The following is a 25,768-nucleotide window of genomic DNA, read 5'->3' on the forward strand; positions in this document are numbered from 1 at the left end:
TAAAACATGCAGGGCAACATGTAAACATGCGGGGCAACATGTAACATAACAAAACATGTAGGGCAACATATAAACATGTAAAACATGCAGGGCAATATAAGATGCAGTATGTAAAACATGGGGCAACATGTAAACATGCAGGGCAACATGTATGCAAGGGCAACACATGTGGGGCAGGGCAACATGTAAACATAACATGTAAACAAACATGTTAAACATGCGGGCAACAAACATGCAGGGTAACATATAAGACACACAGGGCAACATGTAAAACATGTGGGGCATGTAAACATGCAGGGGCAACATGTAAAAATGCAGAAACGCAGGGCAACATGTAAGCATAACATGTAAAACATGCAGGTAACATGTAAAAACAAACAACATGTAAGACACATGGGTAACATGTAAACATCTTGAGGCAACATGTAAACATCTTGGGGTAACATAAAACTCTTGAGGGCAATATAAACATGCAGGGCAACATGTAAGACACGCTGAGAGTAACATATATGAGGGCAACATGTAAAACATGGGGCAAACATGTAAACATGCACAGGGCAATAAAAACATGCAGGGTAACATATAAGACACGCAGGGGTAACATGTAAAACAGAGCAACATGTAAAACATGCAGGGCAACATGTAAGACACGCAGGGTAACATGTAAAACATGCGGGGCAACATGTAAAACATGCAGGGCAACATGTAAGACATGCAGGGTAACATGTAAAACATGCAGGGCAACATGTAAGACATGCAGGGCAGTGTTCCCTGACGACCAGGGTTGGGAAACACTGCATTATGTGACGGCTACTTATGCCACCTTGTGGGCATTATCGTGTAACTGCAGCAGTTAGTGGCTTTGACAGATTTCCGTGATGGTTCTTGTCAGTCATGTTGTGTGATCACAGGAAACAGAAGCCATATTTAAAGAAGATGCTGTAATTAGTTTGCTTTTACCTGGTGTGACATGTGCCACATGAGGAGCACGCGTGTGTTTGTGTGTGAGTGTGAAGATGAAGATGAAGACATGCATTCTGGATGAGGGTTCAGAGCAAGTGAGGAGAAAGGAGAGGGGGGAGGGAGGAAGAGAGACGGGAGAGCAACACGAGAGACACAAGGGAAGCTGTTGCGATCGGAGAGAGAAGGAGGGAGATGCAGGAGAACATCATGAGATCTCTGCTGTGAAGACAAGAGCGAGCGAGCGGTAACAGCCGTGCGGCCGGAGGGATGCTGCTCACGCTGCTTTTCTACCTTCGAGTCAAAGGTAGGAGGAATCTGGAAACAACTCCAGACAGTTTTGGGTCATCAGTTTCACAGAGAGAGTGAGTGTCAGGCTGAGGAGGAAGGAAGCACAGGATCTGAGCTAGTGTTGCTGTGGCTCTTGATATTAATCATGAAGAAAATACTCAAACACAGTGTGAGTAACATGCAAACTAGAGTCTGTGTCGACAAGGTCACTTCAGACTCCACAGCTGAACAGAGCGTGTGTTTTCACCAGCTGCATCTAAAGTCACTGTGTTCTGGTTTCTTTTTTATTCATTCTTGCTGGGAGCATGTGAGGCTCTGCTGTCCTCTGCTCACTGTCACCTCTAACAACAGTGAGTACTCTCACCACTGCTGCTGCTGCTGCTGCTGCTGATGATGATGCTGCTGCTGCTGCTGATGATTGGGATCTTTGTAACCCATTTAAAAACCTCCAGTCTTCCCGGAGAAGTGACCAGTAACAATGTTATGGTCAAAATGCGTGTTCTTCTTGATTTAAGACGGCCTGGTTTCCTGGAAAAACTTTGCCAGAATCATTTCTGTAAAGAATCAAATGTTACGGGCGAGTTTTTGTTGTTTCCTGTGTGTCATATCAACAAAGTGACGCAGTTATTTTGAGTATTTCAGTGAATATTCTCACAGGCAGGAGGAGAAGCTGTGTGGAGACACATGTTTGATTGTGATATCATGAGGACATACCAGTTTGTCTTTATGAATAAACTCTGTATCGTCATTATACAACTGACAGATGGAGGCTTGATCTGAGCCGCCACTTGTTTGGACACAGCTTGACCGAATGTGTCCAACATTCTAAGGTCCCAGACCAGGATTCAAACCCAGAACCCTCTTGCTGGGAGGCAACAGTGTTTGTGGTGCTGATCGTCATTTTCAGTGCCTCAAACCTAAACCACATTCATAACCAGGAAACGATCATCATCACCCTCATTTCCTCTCTTAAGCCCAAAGTGCCACAAGTGGTTAAAACACTATTGTGCTGAAAAGCAGTGATTTATGAACTCACACAGATCAGTGGTTTAGCATAAATGTGCAGCACAGTGGCAACATGAGATCCTGGTGTTCTCTCAGATATGAAGCCTCACAAGTGACATTGATTCCTTTATTACCTGCACTTGGTCTGTCTGTCTTTGAGCAGCATGACTCTAACGAAGTGTCTAACGACTGACGGTTAAGGTCAAACTATGACAAGTCAACTAATAAAACATAAAGCACTGAGCACTTTAAACACACATGAGGCGTTTATGGTAATATTTGTATATGTTTCTCGCTTTGACCGGGCCACACAGTGTATTGGCTGGCGGACACTGCTGCCTCCCAGATGAAGGTCACTGGTTCAAATCCTGGTTCAACCAAAAGCCCTTCTGTTCTCCCCCTGTGCACGGGTAATCTGTTTCCTCCCACAGTGGAAAAAACATGCAGATTAGGTTGATTGGACACTCTTAATTGACCAGACTGTGTCAGTAAATGGTTGTTTTTAGGGCTTTTTGCCCGAGGTCAGCTGGGATTGACACCAGCTTCCCATGACCCTCATGTGGAGGATAAAACAGTAGACAATGAGTGAGTGGCTTATTTTAAAGTATAGTACATGCCATACGCCTTAAAATGTCCATCTACATGGATAAAATGAACTCGTAGATTATGTACAGTAGGTTACGACCATGAGGGTTTGGTGGCGATGTGGATATAGACTCAGGATTTTTTGTGTATTGACACTAAAGTTGGAAGTTTGTGCTTTCTTGACTCTCTGAAACTCAGACCAGATGACAAACATATGAGACCTGTGATGCATAAAGACAATCATTCATTTCCAATAGTTTATGAACGTTCCACTTTTACAAAGGTGAAGGTCTGTGCTGTTTAAAACCCTTCATCAGCTTCATCAGAGTATGAAACACTCCTGTATTATGGGCAAAAATAGTGACATCATCCACGTGTAAATTCCCAACTGTCTCAAGGACGCAACCTCAGTGTCCTCAGTGCTGTCCACCACGAGTGCGAGAGAATGAGGACAGGACAGTAATGATGGATCTAAATAACTTAAGTCACAGAATTGAAACGGTGTAGATTTGTTTTTGTGGTTGTAACAATTCTTGTAAAAACCAGCGGTGTTCAAGCTGCTCAAATATTTTGTTCCCATATTTTGACACATGTTGCATCGCACACACAATATATATATGTAATCTATGTATAAATATGTTACATACACATATTCAGTGTAGTATGTTTCATACATGAGATGAAATCTGTGTTTTTATGGGACACTGCGGCTGTGAGACACACTCTCCTGCTGATTATGTAACCACAGTGCACTCTGTGTGTGTGTGTGTGTGTTTAAGAGAAAGAGAAATGGAAATAATTGCTCTATGCCGATGGAAACTTTCCCAATATTGTTCTGTTAAACTAAATGCTCATTTATTGGATGTTCAATAAGTGACACACATGTGATATATATACATATATATATGTGTATATGTATGTATATATGTACATATACAAGAAACACTGAGGCGCGTGAGAACAAATCATCATTTGAATCATCATTTTCAATATTTTAAATAGCGCACCATCAACGACACACTGTCTGATTTGAAGAAGATTTACTTTACTGTGTGTCCAGAAAAGTCGAAGTGTTAATGTCGTCCAAACAACTTTCAAAAAAGTCATAATGCGTTTGTGTCCACTTTAGAGGAAACATGTGACGTGTAGATATGTTGCCATGGTTGCCACGCACCCTTCATGTCCTTCCTTATCTCCTTTAGGAAACCCCCTAAGGTCCTTACAAGACTTTATGTGACACCTAAACCGGATCAAATCCAATTTTACTTACTTTTAAATTAGACGTCTTTTGCCTTGTCTGTCCTCTTCTTTTTTTGACTCTGATTAAAAGGACAATTTAACGGTTTAATTAAAAGTCAAAGTAACAAAGTTAGTCACGGCTCTATTGAACTGTCTCCATCACATGTTGAGTCTCATTGTGACTGAAAAGGCCTCGAGGCTGTTGCATTGATCCTCAGGCCTCTGTTTTGGAAGTGGACGCCTGACATAATAACCTCACGTCATGTAAACAGTTGAAAGTTTGCAGCAGAAAACAAAGTGTCCACAAATTAACTTTATTCTCTACGGAAAAAAACAACTTTAAATGTTGTGTTTTGGGCGAACGTGACATACAAGCATCTTTAAAAGTAACACGTTTGTGAGATAAAGTTCTAAGTGGGAGTAGATGACCATAATTTGAAAACAAACATTAGATTTGATCTGATTTACATTTCGGTGTGTTTTTTATAATGAAGTTACTCACTTTGCTTAAATGTAACCACAATAGCCTGAAAATGATTAGCATTACCCTCATTTCCTCACTTCTGTGAAAGAAGCAGTAAAAATCACGTTTGATTTTTAAGTCTGTCTGAATTAAAAACGTAATAAAACAACACTAAACTGGGTTTCTACAACTTTTATTATGAAAACTACACAGCCTGATGATTAAAATTCTAATTTTGATGCAGAGAAATGTGCGCTCACATTCTGCTTTATCTGTAATTTGCAGAAACTGTTTCGGTCTGGTGTGCACGATTCCTGCTGAAGTCAAAATCAAACACTGCCGTGCAGCCTGAAGGCCTTATGATCCTTTTTTTTTCCCTCCTCATTTTTCTTTTGAAGGGTTTTTGAGGGAGGGGTCATTCACTGTGAGTAGTAACTTGTACTGCTGCTGCTGCTGCTGCTGCTACTGCTACTGCTGCTGCTGCTGCTGCTGCTGCTGCTGCTTCCCAGTGGTTCAGAGAAACAATGTCTGGAAATGAGTCAAGCGCTCGTAAATGTCCTGTCCTGGAGAGATGTGGTAGTACCACCCTGTCCTCCTGCTCCGCGGCTCCACGTATAAGCTACAGTATCACACCGGCAGGCCGTCCGCTCCTCTTTATACCCTCTGCGGACAAAATGGCAGGACTGTGCGTGTTGGCCTTTGCATCTGGAGGTGTAGTATTGTGTCTCTGATACGAGTGCTTTGACTTGCCTGCAGTGTTCCTTCCTTTCTCACTCTCATTCTGGCAGCTTGTGAAGGAAAAATGGGGCCAGAGCGACTCTGGAGGGAGATGTTGTAATAGGTCAGCTGTCGGAAGGACTGCCAGCCAAGTGCAAATGGTGTGTGTGTGTGTGTGTGTTTGTGTGGGGCGCAGCAAGGCATGCTTTCACCTTCAAGCTGCGAGGACGAGCCTAGAAACATGTCAGCAGGAAGTGATCCTCACCCTGGAGCTCTTAAGTGATTTTAAATTGTGATTTTCCTGGTTCTCAAAAGTGCAGCCCTGATTATTTCTGCCGAGCGGTTAGTTAACGATGCAGAGACGTTCTTCAGTCGGTTACCGACAGTGTTTAGTGACCAATTATAGAATTTAGCAGAGGCTGTGATCCACTTTTGTGCCGTCATGACACTGAAATGTATACACTCATTTCTTTCCATTTTTCTTTACTACTACTAAAACAACTACTAAAAGACAACTCAAATTAGAATTCAAAGAACTTTATGTGTCCCCGAGGGGCAATTTAAGGCGTGTAGAGCCGACAAACAGAAGACAATGTAAAGGTTTTTGATCTATGTCGGACATTTTTATTGTTAGCGTTTCCTTCTAGAGTCCCAAGTTTCCCCCCGAACGACAACTGAGCGGAAGTGAAGGAGCTGGCTGGAGGTTGTAACAGTTATAACTGTTATAACAGTTATAACTGTTATAACAGTTATAACTGTTGTGACAGTTGTGACAGTTGTGACAGTTAGGCTGTCACAACTGACAGCCTAACTGTGACAGTTAGGCTGTCACAACAGTTATAACTGTTATAACAGTTATAACTGTTGTGACAGTTGTGACAGTTGTGACAGTTGTGACAGTTATAACTGTTATAACAGTTATAACTGTCACAACAGTTATAACTGTTATAACAGTTATAACTGTTATAACAGTTATAACTGTTATAACAGTTATAACTGTTATAACAGTTATAACTGTTGTGACAGTTGTGACAGTTGTGACAGTTATAACTGTTATAACAGTTATAACTGTTATAACAGTTATAACTGTTATAACAGTTATAACTGTTGTGACAGTTGTGACAGTTGTGACAGTTATAACTGTTATAACAGTTATAACTGTTATAACAGTTATAACTGTTGTGACAGTTGTGACAGTTGTGACATTGGTAACAGTTGTAACATTGTAACATTGTAACAGTTGTAACATTGGTAACAGTTGTAACAGTTATAACAGTTGTAACAGTTGTAACAGTTATAACAGTTGTGACAGTTGTAACAGTTATGACAGTTGTAACAGGTGTGACAGTTGTAACAGTGGTGACAGTTGTTAAGACTTAAGACAGTTGTTATAACTATCACAACTGTTACCAATGTTACAACTGTCACAACTGTCACAACTGTTATAACTGTCACAACTGTTATAACTGTTACAACTGTTACAACTGTTATAACTGTTACAACTGTTACAACTGTTATAACTGTCACAACTGTTACAACTGTTACAACTGTTATAACTGTTATAACTGTTACAACTGTCACAACTGTTACAACTGTAACTGTTAACCTCCAGCCTGCTCCTTCACTTCCGCTCAACAATTAAAATGTCCGACATAGATCAAAAACCTTTACATTGTCTCCTGTTTGCCTTAAATTGCCCCTCAGGGACACATAAAGTTCTTTGAATTCTAATTTGAGTTGTCTTTTAGTAGTTGTTTTAGACACGTTTCCCTTTTTCCTTTAGGTTCCTTTGCAGCATGATGAAATTGTTGCTGGTGTTGGAGTAGTTAGAGTGGTTTTCTCAGGAGTAGATTCCATATTGTCACGATATTTAAGTTGCGATACCATATTGTAAGAAAAGGAAATACATTGCGATGTACACTCACACAACAGCTGCAGGGAGAGTGAGCACCATCTAGTGGACTGAAACGTCAGTTGTTTATTTTGTACGCTCATCCATAAAAAGTTAAATGTTTAAAAATAATCGTAAAGTGATATTTCACTGTATTTGATTTCCCCCCCAACCTTAAGTTGTAGTAGAACAGCCAATCAGAGCGCCCTGTTGCTACGCTCTGCCCTGTGATTGGTTGAAATCTCCTGTGACAGACAAGGGTTTGTTGTAAGGTTGGAAACAGAAACCTCATCATTTTCTCTCTGAGAAGGTTTCTGTGACGTTAATGATCAATAATGACAACAGCAGTCTGTGAATATTACTGAATCGTTAAAACTTACATCATCCACATATGGATTTATTATTTCTATTGCCAGTTAACCTAATCATTATTAATGAGTGGTATATTTATAATGGAACGGCAGAGACGCCCACAAAAAACACTCCAAGAGGAAAACATTCATTCGTTCAGCCTCTGTGTAACAACACAGCTATTCATCGTCTGTCTGATTAAAGACATTAAGCCAAGAGCTGCAATTTACCACTTTGTCCAAACATCTGTTGGAATTAATGATTAAATCACACAACGCGCACTGTATTTAGCATCTGACGTGGGCGCTGAGGAAGCGTGACATGATGGTGTGGGTTCACTTTCCTCACACGAACTGTCTCAGCCGCGCATTCATTGTGTCGCCTTCCCCAACCCCCTCGCTGGTAAGAACTCAGGGAGAAATACTGGGTAACTATGGCAACACAGTAAAGAGAATCTCCCAAAGTAGGCGTTACTTTCTTCTTGTCCATTCCTTGAGTGAACAGTATACGAGGGAGTTCACAGATAAGACCTGTCTCTGTGCGTCCTCCCTCTGATCTCCTCTGCCCTGACGCTGAGCAAAGGAAAGATGCAACAATGACTTTATGGCAAAGCTACTCCGACCGCTCTGAGCCTAAATCCATGAAGTCGATATCTCTTGTGCCAAATGTCTGTTTAAATCCCTCGTTCTCTGTGGCTGAGTGACGAGTGATGAACTTCAAAAGAACAAATAATCTTCTGAGTGAGACTTCACAAAAATATACACCAGGACGGGAGAGTGACAAAGGCCACAGAGTTAAGTCAGTCAATCGAAACATAAACTGCTAAATTCAGTCACCTTATAAGTCTTAGTAGACAGAATATTGAAAGATATGAGTGTTTAGTTGCAAATGTACACGTAAACAGAAGAATAACATAAACAACTCCATTCTAAAAAGATATAAACTGCTCTTCAAAAAAAAGGAAACCACATCATCAGTCCATATACTCTCCTTTTAAACCGTTTAAACTATGAAGTTGTCAACAACACATTTGTGCTGAGTCATTTCAAACTCTTTCAAAGACGTAATTCTCCAACGGTGTCACAAATATTCTTCTGCCATGAAGAGAAAATAAGCTCTGTCTTCTTAACTGTGAACATTTTAACAAAGACATCTTTAAAACTTCATCAATTTGGTTCAGAGACAAAACAGGACAATTTAAGAACCTTTGGAAATCACCGGTCAACATTTATTTTCGGACATTTTTTGGACCAAAAAAACAATTCGATTAATCTAGAACAAAATCGACAGGTTAATTGATGATGAAAATAATCGTCAGCTGGAGTTTGTGTTAAGGAATCAACAGGGTAAAGAAGAAGACAGTGACATTTAAAGTTTAAGTTAAAACTGTGTGGAACAAGATTTCACCTGAGCTCGTGCACATTTAAACACAGACGCAGTAAATCAGAAAGTTTATTGTGTGCTTTGACAGAATCACAGACACATTGTTGTTCCTCCACACTACTTTTCTTTGCAGATGGTGTCTTCCTGACATCCTCCCTGACAACTAAGAATAGCTGGTGTATGGTATAGCTGGGCTGTGGCTACCATAGCAACAGAGGTAAAAATGAGTGAGTGGAATAGGATGTCACACACACACACACACAGACTGGGAAACCAGTGCAGACAGGACGAAGAGTTCCTGATGCGGATCAGCCAACCACTTCACTCCAGTGTGTGGTATTGATCATTGATTAATATGGTTGATTTGTAAAGCAGGTCATTTAGATCAAATTCACCACTCACTGCACTAATATGACCTTTACTTGTCACTCGGGCTGCAACCAAAGGTTATTTTCATTACCAATTCATCTGTTGATTGTTTTCTCGATGAATCAGTTTTAATGATTATATATCATAGTTTACAAAATGATTTAGTAATCGACTTGTCACCGCCATGTACTGTTCAGCCTGTGAAGATAACTAGGGATGGACATTACTAGCAAAAATGCAGTAGTTGTGGTATTCGTTGGATATTCAAATATGGATATATACATATTCATTTATATATATGTATGTATATATCTATCTATGTATATAGATAGATATATATATATAAATGAATAATTTTTTTTTATCTAATTTTAAGGATAATCCCATTGAGATTACAAATCTCTATTCCAATGTTGTCCTGGCCAAACACACACATTTTTAAAGGGCGTTCTGTAGCTTGTTCCTGTCTGTAGCACAGTATTGGAATGCCTTTTTTCCACATTCTGTTCATACAGTGGTGACGGAGAGCGTGTAAAAGTCCTGAGTAGAGCCGTGAGTAGAGTCCGTTTTTTGGGGAAAATATAAAATATAAAGACGAATAATACCTCGGTATACACGTTTGTACCAAAGAGACCTTGGACGGATTTCCAGAGCAGGTCGTCCAACCTGAGAATAAAGTTCACAGTGATGAGTCAGATCTTTACAGTTTGTGATGAAGAGAAATGAGGCGTGGTATACACAAGCCAGCATAAGCAATACCTGGCCGGTATATCCCCACAGTCCATTAAAATATATAATAATAATAATAGTCTATGAGACTTGAAATACTAAATCACTAAAGTACCTCTTACCCTTCAAATTAAAGAGCTGACCTTATTTCATTTTTTGGCAAATGACACTAAAGACACTAAACATGAAGACGGTTCAATATAACTCTGAATATTTCCCATCGGGCTTTATAATATGCATCGTGAATATTGGTCACATTGGTCTTCAACGGTTATCGTAATAAACGTCCACTGCTGTTTTGCTGTGTCATGGAAAATCTAATTAAAGCGTCGCTCCGTGTGACGTGACACCCTGAAATCCACATTTCCTGCTGCTAATATAAATATAATGGCTCTCCACAGAAGTCACTTGTCCTCCTCCACTTTGATTTTAAATCTCATTCTCTCACTTGGAGTGGACCACGACTAAGCAATATGAAAATCCAACATGACGTGGTGTCATGATACTGTAGACACAACAGTGTGACAACCAGTGGATGAAGTCCAACATGAGACACGAGGTAATCAGTACCTTAACTGCATGTCTCATCTTTACTTCATCACATCCATGTCATTGCACGTGGTCTGAGGGACGTTGAGGGACGTTAATACCAAATCTAAAAAGGTCAGTGATCATAATTCACTCACTTCAGGAGCTTATAGGGAAACAAATATTGACTTTGGAGCTGTTTAAGTCAAGCTTGGACTTTCCAAAGTTGTCCCAGAGGGTCTCCTGGTTTAGCTTGTTGACCTCACTTTGTCTCTCGCAGTCTTTGCTCAGGTGGCTCTTTTTTCTTCAAATAACTGGGACACGTGTCACAATGTTTTCAATGGATTTCCAGGATGTTTTAACATGGCCAGTGTTCATACATGTAAAACCTTTAGAATTGATCCAGTAGATCAACTGTATCATTCTCTGTAATGTCCACAAAATAAAAGCTAATTTTCATAAATAAACGGCTGATCTGAGAGTTGAGAGTTGTTGCAGGAAAAATAAGCGGCAAACATAAAGAGGGAGACGGGGGAAAATCCTCATATGTGGTGCAGTGTCACATGTGGCCCTCCAATCAATTACATGCGGCCCGCCCATCACTGTGCAAGGTGATGGAATTGAGACAGAATGTATTTGCTGGCAATATTTTTATAATAGTAATAAGACGGTTGTAATCATTGCTTTATTAAATGTATTACACTCAACATGAAATGACATATATTGAAGCTGTTTTAATCACAATTATCCTCGTCATCATTTGCTCAATTTTCAGATGAATTCTCTTTTTTGCGCATCATAAATATGTTTTTATTGTGAATCATTTTATATCAAAACAAGCACTTTTACTGTCTAATATCATAATGAATATCTTATATTACCCACTGGCTACTAGATAGTTGTTTTTCCCACTTTTTTTCCTATATGTCGGCCCCCGCTTGACCAGACTAGATGCTCATTGGCTAAGGTTTCATCCATGGACACATCACAATCACTAGTTTTCATAGCAAGTCACTCAAGTCACTTGTCCACAATCGAAAGACGTCACCGCGTTAGGCCCGCCTTTTCGTGCACCTGTTTGTGATTGGTTCCCATTTTTCAGAGATTCTGTAATTGGCCATCCTTACCAGAAGTCAAATTGCCGGCCGACTATCAGCCCAATGATGCGGATGACAGACACAGAGTGACAGAAGACATGTCAGCGAAAAGGAGCGATGGCGTTGTGCCAGGGTTAGCTCGGTGATGTAAATATGACGGGAGCAGTTGCTCTCTTGGATGCATACCAACGTTGTCTGTCGTCACTTCGAGCACCCATCTGTGATTGGTTTCCTCGGCCAAAAACGACATCCTTGCCAGATGTTTTCAAACCGCTGGCAGACTCGGCGAGGTTCACCCAGGCTACGAGTCTTTTTTTTACAAGACAGTAGAATGTTTTCTTTAATCCCGTCACTTCTAAGAACTGGATTATAGCGCGCAGTTTATTAATAGCTTAAAACATTCTTTCTTTTATAAATAGCTACATCGTCATATTCTGATTTGAATAAAAGTCACTCCATTATCTGGAGTAGAAGAAAAAAGGAGAGAAGGAGGATTTGAGGAAGTAAACGAGGCAAGGAGGTGAAGGAGGGAGGGAGAGAGAGAGAGAGGAGGTGGAGCAAAGCACCTTGGTGTGTGTGTGTGTGTGTGTGTTTACTTCATGGTTATATTTCCCTCAGTTGAACTCAGACTCCATGTGAACACAAAGACTATGGACTCTGGATCTTTCACTCTTTATTCCACCTCTTCCCTCCTCTCCATCTGTCCCCCTCTCTAGTGTAGCACTTCCTCCACCCGGATCTCCACCAGTCCTTCACCATGCTGCTCCTCTACAACTGTTTTCTTTCTCTCGTAGAATCGATCTATCGCCGCGGGGCCAGAAGATGGAGGAAGCTCTACCGAGTCAACGGACACCTCTTCCAGGCCAAGAGCTTTAACAGGGTGAGTGTCTTTCAGATCTCTCTAACAGTAAAAGAGCATGTGCTCCCCTTTAATTCAGCTCAATCACTGGAAGACACAGGGCTTAGAATGATGAAATGATGGTGTAGGTCTTCACTTTGTTATATAAATGGATTCTTTTTTTAAATGTTAGAATGAAGATTGTTTTTGTGGGTGTCCATGTGACCACCTTTTATAAGTAATAGGAACACATGTCATCAGTCGTGACTCATGTACAGCATGGTTTACAGTGGATACAGAAGCTGTACTTTCATCGCATGGTTTCCTGGATTTGATGACATCACCGTTGTCTGATTGGCTTGTTTACTCAGACCATCAGTGAGTGTCATACTCGACTTAACTGAGTCGTGAAGATCATCTGAGATGTTGACATTAATTCAAAGGGAACTGAGATCAAGATGCTGTAAACGTCCTTTAGAGTAGATTAGATGTGATTCTGGGTCAAAATGTGTCAGTAAATTGGACATGAAACTGTGTCCTCCGCCTCCTCCTCGTGAGTGCGTGGAGTTTTCTCCGGGTTCTCTGGTTTCCTCCAACAGGAAACAAAAACATGCAGATACGAGGATTAGGCAAATTGGACAAATTGACCGTAGGTGTGACAGTGACAGTGGATGGTTGCTTGTCTCTATGATGGACTGGCGACCTGTCCAGGGTGTGAACCCTGTCTTGAATCACATGGCAGAAGCTGAGTAGGCGAGGGTTGACCATGTCATTATGAGCATAAAACAACACTATATTTTAAGACTCACTTGTGTGATTGAGTGGAAACTGAACACATGATGACACGTTCCTTTATTCTGAATTATAAAACTACCCACAACCAACCAGGGTTTTTCCATAGTTTGATTCCACATCTTTCTAGCAGACAGACGGACAGACAGACAGTCCAGTCTGTCACAAACATGCTGCACTGACACTCTCTCTCTATACTGTGTGTGACAGGTAATCGAGTCACCGCTGTATCTATGATATCTGGATATGGATGAATAATTCATGGCGTCCTGGATATGGCATGATGTGAAGATGTTGTCTCATATCATGCGAGTCCACCACACACACACACACACACACACACTGGTACCTGCGTGGACATGTGGGTTTTAATCGTGTCCCCTGCTGCACCTGCTCTCACCCCACTCGTCTGAGGACTTTAAAGCGTTCTTATTCCAAGATGAACCGAGATGAACACTGTGAGGAGCAGATGAAGAACAGGCCTAATGCAGCTGATGTAGTGGAATGTAATGTGGAGAAGGAAGATCAGGTTCTCGTGGTGCTGCACCTTTATGTTGTGGGAATGAACTGTAAACCAGAGGATCACATCATGTTGTCGTTGAACATTTTTCCCCTTTGCTTTATGGTTTGACTTACTGTAATCCTGTAGTTTAAAAAAAAGAAAAACGCTGTCATCAGCATACACAGTGTGAACCTGAGACGCAGCATCGACGCCTCACAATATTAGATTGTGTCAGATTATTCCTGTCCTAACGCTAACCACTGCTGTTATGGAGGCAATTATCATGGAGTTACAGGGTGGAATAGAGGTTTCCTGGTTAGAGTGAAGTGTCTTGTGTTGTCTGCCGTAGTCTCGATGTCTATAATGCACTGACGTCTTACTGACTCAGCATTAAGTCCACGTAAGATGAAGGTGTGGTCTTTAATACTGAGACAGATAGGTGCAGCACAGGCGCAGCAAAAACCAGTGATCAAAGCAGCATATACATACATTCACATGTTATTGTATGGCTGTGTACTCTACCCTCACTCCTCCAGAAAAAGAATCATTTTACTTGTTTTTAGCATTGAACTGACAGAGAGGACTGTGGACTTTGTTGATTCTAACCCAACACAAAATTTTGATTATTTAAATGTATAATTGTTTGGAAAATACAGACATGGTTGCATTGCATTGTTCTAATGTGACATGTATATATATATAGTGTCAAAGGAACTTTATATGACTCTTTATATTTCACTTTTAGTGTAATGTTAGCACGTTGATGAGTTGAATAGAACACAAATCCCTCTGTATATCTTGTTCTTTTCAGAATTGGTGGTAAATTTACACTTTTAGTGTTAGTTTTACACTGTAAAATTGACTGTGTACATTACAGTAGAGTAAAAACATGGTAGTTGTTTGGTGATCAGTTTGTAATAACGAATTAAGAGAAATAACAGCTTGGTAATATCAGTATCAATATCAAGTGTGTGACATAATTATGTGCCTCTATATATACATATATATATATATACATAGGCACATCATTGTGTATGTACTGTATATATATATGTATATATACTGTATATATTACCAGAATATTACGTCATAGTACCACACTATTACCATTCCAAGCTGGAAACTACTATAAATAAATCCGAAATAAGATAATATCACTATAGTACTGCCTTCATATTGAACTGTACTGCACTGTAAAGTGTTAACGTAGAAAAGTCTGAAGAGATTTATGTCACCGAGGAAACACTCAGCATGAGTGACAGCTGTCAGGATGTGGCACAGTACAGATTTCTAATGTTAATGTTATTCACTGTGAACACGTCAACACGCAGATGTTAGTATATATTATGGTCTGTAAGTGCAGCAGCCTGACACAGAGCTGACAGAACAGCTGTAAACTACAGCTAGATTTTACTAAAGTAAAATTGTAAAATTACGGTTTAAATCTACTGACAAAAGGAAGAAAGCGATGAAGTTCAGAGCGAGAATTCACAACTTCTTACACGGTAAGCAGTTGTTTTTCAGACTGTTGTCGTCATGCCACTTCTTCAGAGTCTGGTTGGCGCGCGACGTTGTACTCGGCATATAAATAAGCCAAGGAGAAGTAGGTCAGGTTTCTCCTCCCTTCTCTCACTCCATCGCTCTCTCTTTCCCTCTCCTCCCTCTGTTCTTGGTCCCGCTCCATCTCGTCTTGCTGTAGCGGCAGTGAATGCTGCTTTGTAGATTCCTCCCGTTAGACTTAATGGAGTCTGTTTAGCTCCCGTCTGCCACATGATGGAGCAGGATTCAGTGGGAACCTGCTGGCTCTTTGCCCTCCACCAGCTCTCCATCAGTGGGACGATGGACAGACACCAGCCTCTCAGGGTACAGGGTAGAACATCTAAACAAATAATGTCACGTACGTTGGTGAGAACCTTTCTTGTTGTTGTTTAAAATAACAAAGAGTTTCCTAAGGTGTCCTGTGTCGATGCTTTCCAGTCGTGTGTCTTTATACCCCTGCCATGACCCACCACCACCACAGTGATGGATATCTGTGTTAGACAGCAGCTTTTACCTTTGCAAATCTTTATATCTTTATATAAATCATTATTTTTCAACAGAAGCTATTTGTCAGCTCAGTGTCAGTGAAGAACCAGCACAGGTTTACGTGTGTGTGTGTGTGTGTGTGTGTGTGTGTGTGTGTGTGCGCGCTGGTCCACACTCATGTGGTGATAAACAGTCAGTGTGTATTTAAGGACCACAATGCCCAAATGGAAACAACTCAGCTTTACTGGAAGGATTGTCATGATTACGGGTCCTTGAATTCGCCCTAAATCGACATGAATCAGTGAAAGTGCTTGAGTTTTGTGCTAAAGTTGATATTCAGGTAAAAGTCTCCCTTGTTTGTTACGACGCCACCTAGTGTTTCATGCGCCCTGCACTGCTTGATGTGCAAAATGAACAAGTAGACTTAATAAGTTTGTGCTTCAGCCTACACCTTTTCAGTCTATAATATAGTTTTAATTTCATTTATTTTCATTTATTTTATTGTCCAAGTGTTGTTACAAAACCTTTATATACAGTATATTAACTAAACTAACATAGAACTGATATATTCATCATCATCATGAGGCTTTTTTAAAATGTGTCCTGTCACCTGTAGAGTTGTTTTTCTTGCTGTTGCTGTGATTGTTTTTAATCTCTGGTGTGGTTCAGTGGAGACTCTGAGCGCCTCATTTTCTTGGGCTCCTGTTGTGTTCTCTCAGCAGTAGAAGTTTCAAATCTCTTCCCTCAGAAAACCCATCAAATCCATCCATTATCCAAACAAAGAAAAAGGAGCGTGGTTATAGCTACAGTGCAAATAAACCACCCAACGAAAGGATTTACGGATCAGCGTGATACAGTTGTGACGCCGCAATTATCAGAAGTTTCAAGTATAAATCATCACGAGTGCGGTCGCTGCGCCTCTGCTGTGCTTGTTTAAAAGTTTAAAAGTCAGTCAGACTTTATTTTGATTTTGTCTTTACCAGCGTTGGTGTGTGGGGGGGTGGTCTGGGGGTGAAGCTGTGTGTGACTGGATGTCTTCTGAGCCAGAGAATAAAAAGCGTGACTAACAGAACTCCCTGGTGTTTTCAAGCCCCGTCTGAATCCTGGCACAGTGAGCGCGTCCTCGTCAACACTGCTGATTATTCTGCGCTTGTGTTTGCAGTGAAGGGAAAAGGCAAACGCAGAATGAAGCAAGAGCGTTTGATTATTTTCTAAATGTACGCCGTAACCGCTATGTACAGTCAGATTAGAAAAGACTGAGGGACGCCTTTGAAGTCTTGCTGAAACATTTCCATGGCAACCGAGCACAGATTGGGACTCTTTGTTCTTCACACTGTCAGCATGTACAGCCTGTAAATGAATGTTGTCCACACACTGCATCTTAAATCTGTGCCTCCAGTGAAACATTGAAGTGTCAGATTAAACGATGTCCGGGGAAGCTAAGCTGCAAACAAAGCTTTCTTTGGTGCTAATTCAGCCGTGTAAGAATGAAGCTATAAAAAAAACAAAACTTAAAGAACCAGTCAAAGAACAAACTCTCTGGATATTTAACAGTCTGTGCTTCACAATCGGTGTAGAAATGTGAAGAAAAGGATATAAAAGAGCTCATTTGATCCTCACAGACCTAACAATATTGTTCCTACTCTACTCTACTCTACTCTACTCTACTCTACTCTATTCTACTCTACTATGGGGTGTCATTTGCTCACACTGAAAATAACAGCAACATTTTGTCACATTTAGCTTCAAACAATGTTTAAAAAACTCAATTTTTGAGGGTCACTTTTTTGCACATTTACAACAATATAATTTAAATTTAAATATAAATGCTAAATCTAAATGTTTCAGGTGAAACTAAATATTTATTGATAATAACTACCTAAAATAACAAACACGTTTGGAGAAACTGTGTTTGAAGAGTACTTTGAGTTTTTAGTGTCACTTTTATTTATGAAGGGTTCAGGACTTATGAGCTGTAGCCACTGTAGTCGATGTTCTCGGCTGACACCAATTCATTGGACATTTTCACAGAGCGACCATGGCTGACAGTACCGTACTTGGTCGGTGGCGGGCGGGGATAAGCTCTTGCTGGCTTTTATGCAAGCGAACGTGACAGATACACCGACTCTACTCTACTCTACTCTACTCTACTCTGCTCTGCTCTGCTCTGCTCTACTCTACTCTACTCTGCTCTACTTTACTCTACTCTCTACTCTGCTCTCTGCCACTCTATATGCCTCTCTGCCCTCTCTCTCTCTCTGCCCTCTACTCTTACCTCACTCCTCTATCTCCTCTCTACTCTGCCTCTCTGCCCTCTACTCTACTCTGCTCCCTGCTCTACTCTACCCCATATATGTACTCATACTTACTCTGCTCTACTCTACTCTGCTCTGCTCTGCTCTCTGCTCTGCTCTGCTCTGCTCTGCTCTGTCTCTCTGCTCTGCTCTGCCTCTGCTCTGCTCTATCTGCCTATCTACTCACTCTGCTCTGCTCTGCTCTGCTCTACTCTACCTATCTGCTCTGCTCTGCTCTTCCCCACTCTACTATGTCTCTTAGCCACTCTTGCTCTACTCTCTACTCCTCTCTACTCCTCTGCCTGCCTCTACTCTCTACTACTGCTCTGCTCTACTCTACTCTACTCTGCTCTACTCTACTCTACTCTACCTCTACTCTGCTCTACTCTGCTCTGCTCTACTCTACTCTACTCTACTCTGCTCTCCCTTACTACCTGCTGCTCTACATACTGCTCTGCTCTGCTTGCTCTGCTACTCTGCTCTACTCTACTCTACTCTACCCGGAGTCGATGCACAATCCAAATGTACAATACCCAGACAGGAGAACACAATGTGTAAATTACCTGATGTTTGTCCTTCACGTCCTGACACTGTACCGTACATTTGTCATCGTTCCCTCTTCATGAATCTTCATCTATGATTCTGTCTGTGTGTGTGTGTGTGTGTGTGTGTGTGTGTGTGTGTGCTGTTGTTACCTTACAGAAAGCCTACTGTGGCCACTGTAGTGAAAGGATATGGGGGCTGGGCAGGCAGGGCTACAAGTGTATCAACTGCAAACTGCTGGTCCATAAGCGCTGTCACAGACTCATCCCTCAGACCTGCCAAAAGCTTATGGTGAGTATTTCATCTTCATCATTTTCCTTCATGAGCCAGTGCTAATATTATATATAATATATAATATATATCCTTCAGCATTCAGGCAAACCCTGAAATCCAGCTCCCGTGTTATCAGCATGTATGAAGATGATGTTACTCCCTCAGCAGGAGAGAGCATGAAGTACAGCATATTGTTTTTTAATCTTAAACATACACACACTACACATTTTGAAAATAGTGACACATCACACACTTGCACCATATTATAAGAAACATTGTTCCAGAGGGAGAAGGTCATAAAGGAGACTGGTGCTGATCGTGGTTCAAGACCAGATTCCTCCCCTGAGTCTCACCTTTGACCGAACACACAGAGACACAGAGTCCAGTGTTCAAGCTCAACTTTGTAGATCTTTCTTTGGACATTTCCTGTTTGTACGTCTGCAGCTTATCTTCTTTTACTTTCTTCTCATTCTATTAAAATGAGACAAAAAGAGCAGCAAACCATGTAATCAGTTCATTTGACTACAAAGACCTAAACGTCAGCGCTGACTAGAAAATCAATGTCGTCAGTAGAAAAGCTGCTCTGCCATTGGCTGCTGGCTGTGAGCGGTATCTTCACAGATCAATACGTGAAGTGACTTATTCCCTTTTCTTTTTATATCATCACAAGTTCCCCCAGAGCAAGAACACTTCAGCTGAGATCATCTTTCCTCAGTCCACACTAACATGTTTCACCTCAAACTCCGGTGTGACTGTTGTGGAGGATATTTCGTTGGCCGCGTATTGGAATGTTTCTCCATGAGTTTCTTTACTTCCTTGCTCAGGATCCAGTCATGCCATCACAGGAGCCCCCGTCAGACGACAAGAGTGAAGAAGTGGACCTTCCACCGGACGACACCGAGGACTCCGACGACAGTAAGTCACTGAAAGCTTCTCCTCTTAGAGCTGCGATGATTATTTGATTAATCAGTTAATTGGCTAGTGTGCTTTCTGATTGTTCAGCTTCTGAAACCGTTGAGACTGAATCATTTGGGTTTGTGGACAAAACGAGACATTTCAAGGTTTGATTGATCGATGATGACGATGTTAGTTGCAGCCCTAACCTAAAGATTAGCTTGACATCTTCAAAATCAACCGTTTATTGCGTGATATCTAAAGGACTCATCCTTGAATTGGGACATGAGTACAGCAGTGAGGACACTGAGATAGATCATTGCTCGTCAACGTCACAATCTCTCTCTGAGGAATAGAAGGGTTAGGAAAGGTTACTGATAGTTAATTGAGTTATAATTGTTCAACTGAACGAGATATTTATTTCGATGCAAGTCTGAAGCAGTAGAACAGTATTTCTGGAGGAAGCTCGCGTACCTCTGCTGGTACACACACCACAGTTTGAGAACCATGGCTGTAATTGATTTTACACATTAACATTTGGATACAACCCATAAAGGCCTAACTTAACTATGATTTGAATTATTTTATTTAAAGTCAATCTTGACTTTATGCATCATACATACAGTTGGTTTTATTATATGTTATGTTATTATACACTATTATTGCTTATTGAATCCGTGTATATGTAGAGTATATCGAGCCGAGTTGATGCATCATTACACAACTTCTGTGGTTCTTTCCCTTAACCCACACATCACATGTCATCACAAATCACCATATTATGCCCTTTTTCTGTCATTTAGTGACACTAGTGTCTGCAACTGTTATTGACTGTCTCCATGACAACAAGGTCAAAGAGACAAATGAAACCTGGACCCTGACGTTTACATTTTGCTCTCCATTGAATCCACAGTCTGCACAGTCAAATTCATATGTAGTCATATTTATAGTAACGTCACCAAACAGCCTCCACACGTTTAAATGAACTTGAGTTCCTAAGTTAAACCAAAACTCCTCGTTCACTTCTTTGACTTATGTAAGGAAAACTCTGCGCTGTTATCCAACCACATGACTGCTCTCTGATGGGATCCCTTACAAACACACTTTTTAATCCTATTATGAGGAGACTGCGGCCTGATGTGTTGGACTGTTAGAGGACGGCCCCTGATATGAGATGCTCTGGGACCCCCTGTGGATTGACCTAGTTTGGTTTTCCCTGACATTATTCTGTGTATTCTACCTCCCTCTACTGGCCAGAAAATAGACTGAACATGCATTAACTGTCTCTAATCCAGTCTCTCTGTCTGTTGTGTTGTTGTTGTTGTTGCAGTACCCTTTTTACCACACAACTGTACAGAGGACAAAACAGAGGATGCAGATTCAGAGGTGAGGAGGAAGCTCTTTGTCACTATTAGGGATTTATTACAATATACAACTTTCTTAATTTGAGAGTCAACCTGGAGACAACCTGCTGCTAACTAGTGGTCAGAGCCTTAAATACGACACAAAGCCACCGTCAGCAACATTTGCTTCACCATATTGTTTGCTCTTCAAAGAATCAACACAGAATCACGGCATGACATATTGTGATGTTGTTTGTGTTTTGATATTTTCTTACACTCCCTGGTTGCTACAGAAATCATTCATTCATTCAAAAGATTTGAGGAAAAAATAATCATCCTGTCGTTTGAACAGCTGTCGTACTGAGATAATGTCTCTGTGAACAATGTTTTCATCTCATATTCCATATTATTATATTATATTATATTATATTATATTATATTATATTATATTATATTATATTATATTATATTATATTATATTTTATCATATTATATTATATTATATTATATTATATTATGTTATATTATATTTTATCATATTATATTATATTATATTATATCATATTATATTACATTATATTATATTATATTACATTATATTACATTACATTATATTATATTATATTATATTATATTACATTATATTATATTATATTATATTATATTACATTACATTATATTGTATTATTTTATATTATATTATATTATATTATATTATATTATATCATATTATATTATATTATATTATATTATATTATATTATATTATATTATATTATATTATATTATATTATATTACATTATATTATATTACATTACATTACATTACATTACATTATATTATATTATATTATATTATATTATATTACATTATATTATATTATATTATATTATATTATATTATATTATATTATATTATATTACATTACATTACATTATATTATATTATATTATATTATATTACATTATATTATATTATATTATATTATATTACATTACATTATATTGTATTATTTTATATTATATTATATTATATTATATTATATTATATCATATTATATTATATTATGTTATATTATATTTTATCATATTATATTATGTTATATTATATTATATTATATTACATTATATTATATTACATTACATTACATTACATTACATTATATTATATTATATTATATTATATTATATTACATTATATTATATTATATTATATTATATTATATTATATTATATTATATTATATTACATTATATTGTATTACTTGTCATTTGGCAGACACTTTTCTCCAAAGCGACTTACAATAAGTGCATTTAAACATTTGGTTACAAACAAGAGCTAGAAGTAAGTAACTCTTAACTCTTCTGCCCCCTGCAGGACATCAAAGGAGTTGTGGACGGCATCGACGGCATCAAGTTGTCCCAGGGTCTGTCTCTGGGACTGAGCGACTTCGACTTGATCCGGGTGATCGGGCGCGGCAGCTATGCCAAGGTCCTGCTGGTTCGGCTAAAGAAGAACGAGCAGATGTTTGCGATGAAGGTGGTGAAGAAGGAGCTGGTCCACGATGACGAGGTGAGACACTCGAGTGAGAGCGACGGTGTGAAACAGGGACATGATTCAGACTGATGAACAGAGCGGATTAATGGTTATTTATGGTTATTTAACAAATGAAGCATACAAATGCCCCAAATATAACTATACTAACTACTTACTATAAAACATTAGACATCATTCTTGAATGTGAGACACTTCTATGGAGACACTTATGAAAGTGGCGACTATTTGAGATAATGAGTTTAAATGAGTTTAAAATTAAAGGTGGAATCTGGACACAGCTGTTCGGTAATATTAAGATTAAAGAGTTCTGTTTGTCATAAGTTGTTTTAACGCCTCTGTTCATTTATTTATTGCATGGAGCAGGGGTGTCAAACTCAAACGACCTGGGGGCAAATGAGCATCTCGTCTGAAGTCTCAAGAGGGGGCCGGTCTCGAGAAGAAATTGGGAAAAAACAACTTCTCAGTCGCGAGTGGGCAATATGAGCTTAAAATATTCATCGTGACGTTACAATAAAGATATTTGTGATGATATTTCACAGCATTTCAAAGTAAAAGTCTTTGTTTTTAATATGGAATGATGGAAATACTTCAGAATAATAACATAATTAGGTCATGGGCCATGTTATTGTGGTGAGCCACCTGTAATCGATTGGGGCGCCACATGTTTGACACCTCATAGAGCTATAAACATTGTTGACGTTAGTGGATGGTTCACTCTTGTGGAATAATTGTGCCAACTTACTCGAGTACAATTTCCCAAAGCCACTTTTTAAAGATGGAACGTGATCGTGACTCTAATCACCGTCATAAATCATGACAAGAGCAAATTTACAGGCAAATCAGTAAAAAGCTAATATTATTTTGAATTGGTAAACAAATCTGGTTTGGTAAATGAATGATTTAAGGTCATTTGAGGTATGTTATTTAAAACCTAAGAACATAAATGGTAACTAAAAGGTTGGCAACTTTGTTTGGAGACACAAAACAAAATCCGCCGCATCACATTTGTGACGTCATGATCTACGATCTTCCTTTTCCCCGCTCCAGCATCACTGCTGCGGTGAACTGTCACTCTGTTTAGGATCTGTGGTTCGTGCTGCTCATGTCAGATGACGTGATGATGATGACACAGTGGAGAACACAACAGGCTCCAGAAACCGCTGTTCTTAAAGAGTTTCAAACACTGTCTCCACATGTTCTTAGACGTGGAGGGTCGATGCCTTTGGTTTACACTCAGGTTATTTAATCTGTCACTGATGATGTGGCCAGAGTGCAGAGCGCAGACAGATGGAGGAAATAGAACAGTGAAGGATGTACGGGGGGCGGGGCGGGGGGCGGAGAGCAGGAGTGAAAAGAGTGAAAAATACTGAGTCAGGAGCTTCTGAATGAGGAATGAGGGTTTTTTTTAAATAAGAAATGGGGGTGGATTTGATTCAGACGTGGCACAGGGCTTATGAATTGGAGGAAAACGGTTTAGGAGGAAGCAAGAATACGTGAGTGGGTGACTCACAGGAGATGCTCAAATCTGCCTCCAGTGTCTTTTTTTTGCTCTGATGAGCCGCCAGATGCACACGATGTGAAGTGCGTAATGCTGTTATAAAGACACGGGCGTATATACGCACATATTATATCCACATGTATTATTTAGCATTAATGTAAATGTCGCCGTCTTCAGAAACATTTTATCCTGCTTTATTTTACTTTTCTGCAAACCTGTGAAGAAAAATGTTTAAGTTTTAGCAAATATTTGTTACTTTTAAAAACGTCTTCACAGATACAATAAAAACAACTCAAAGTGAACGGTGCATAATACACTTTACACATAATTATTACACACATCCCAAACTCATCATGAAGACAAAAATGCTAAAAAAAAATAATGATCACAAAAACATCTGTAGGCAGTGTTGTTTAAAAGTCTGATTGAGTTTGGCAGCAATTATTACTTTTATGAATACATTTATTTAATGTAAAATCAACAGTTTAGTTGCAGATTAATAGGCTGCAATGAAGAATAACAGTGTTTTTATCAGACATGAGCCGATCAATGCAATATTCAGGTGGTTTCAGTCCAATGCTGCTTCAAAAAAACCCACATCTTAAAATCCAATATAATCCAAAAATATCCATAAATATAACATAAATGCCTCATTAAGCAAGTTTTAAAGAGCATGTAAATGTGAGAAATGTAAACGTATGTTGCTCTGCAGTGATCATAGAAGCTACGTGGACTTATTGTAAGATAAGATGAGAAGAAATGAGCCGATCTCAATATCAGTACCAGAAATTCCAAGTTTGCATAAGAAACATAAAGAAATATTATGCCATGTTTCATTTTTCTAAAGCTATTCTCACACAAAATAATACTTTATTACCTTTATTCATTAAGCTATTATGAGCTTGGCGTACGTCTGTCTTCCTGTGAGGATCTACTCTCTTAAATTGTTATGTAATGTTAAGATTTTTATTCAGCATTTCTTTGCATTCTGCATGTGTTTAATTCTTTTTATATTATTATTATATTACTTTATAATATAATAGAACTTGTTGATGTTCTCAGAATGTCCACAAACCAAAAATGATTCTGATTTCTACGGAGCAAAGAAACCAGAACATATTCACAAAATAATCAGCTTCTTAAAACGTCACAGAAACTGGTTTTAATTATTTAGAAAACACTCAAACCGAATAATCCATCATCAAAATAGCTGCCGATTAATCTAGTAATCGATTAATAATCGATCCATTGAGGAATTGTTTCCGCCCTCGTGTCCTTTGTCTGGCTGCAATCGGACGTTTGTGAGGATGAGAATTGGAAACTGCAAAAGGTTTATGTCTGTAAAGCTGTTTATCAAGATTGATAAATTATTGATTTCAATAATCACTCTTCTTTGTGTCCATTGCACCTTAAAGAGTTAAAGAAGAACAGTTACGTGACAGAGATAGATTTAGTAGAAGTGTCTGGTGACTTTGCCTTGTTGTTCCTATGTCACTCCACTAGATGGCACTGGTGCTCAACTCTTCATCCTCTGCAGTCTGTCAGTCTGAATGCGTGAGCAGCTGCATCTTTCAAACAAACCCAGGAGGACGACACACATCA

At 39.4% G+C, this 25,768-nt stretch overlaps 1 protein-coding gene across 1 annotated transcript in view; it reads left to right on the forward strand.

Moving 5' to 3' along the window:
* The first annotated feature begins 1,096 nt into the window (after positions 1-1,096).
* Positions 1,097-25,768, forward strand: part of LOC122777364 (protein kinase C zeta type-like) — a 57,117-nt gene continuing 32,445 nt past the window's right edge. Inside the window, 6 exon segments of the mRNA XM_044038552.1 lie at positions 1,097-1,267; positions 12,403-12,488; positions 18,762-18,893; positions 19,700-19,790; positions 21,100-21,155; positions 22,489-22,683. Coding sequence (XP_043894487.1) covers positions 1,231-1,267; positions 12,403-12,488; positions 18,762-18,893; positions 19,700-19,790; positions 21,100-21,155; positions 22,489-22,683 — 597 coding nt within the window. The 5' untranslated portion in view covers positions 1,097-1,230.

The sequence above is a fragment of the Solea senegalensis genome, linkage group LG11, assembly GCF_019176455.1.
Source record: "Solea senegalensis isolate Sse05_10M linkage group LG11, IFAPA_SoseM_1, whole genome shotgun sequence".
Classification (NCBI taxonomy): Eukaryota; Metazoa; Chordata; class Actinopteri; order Pleuronectiformes; family Soleidae; genus Solea; species Solea senegalensis.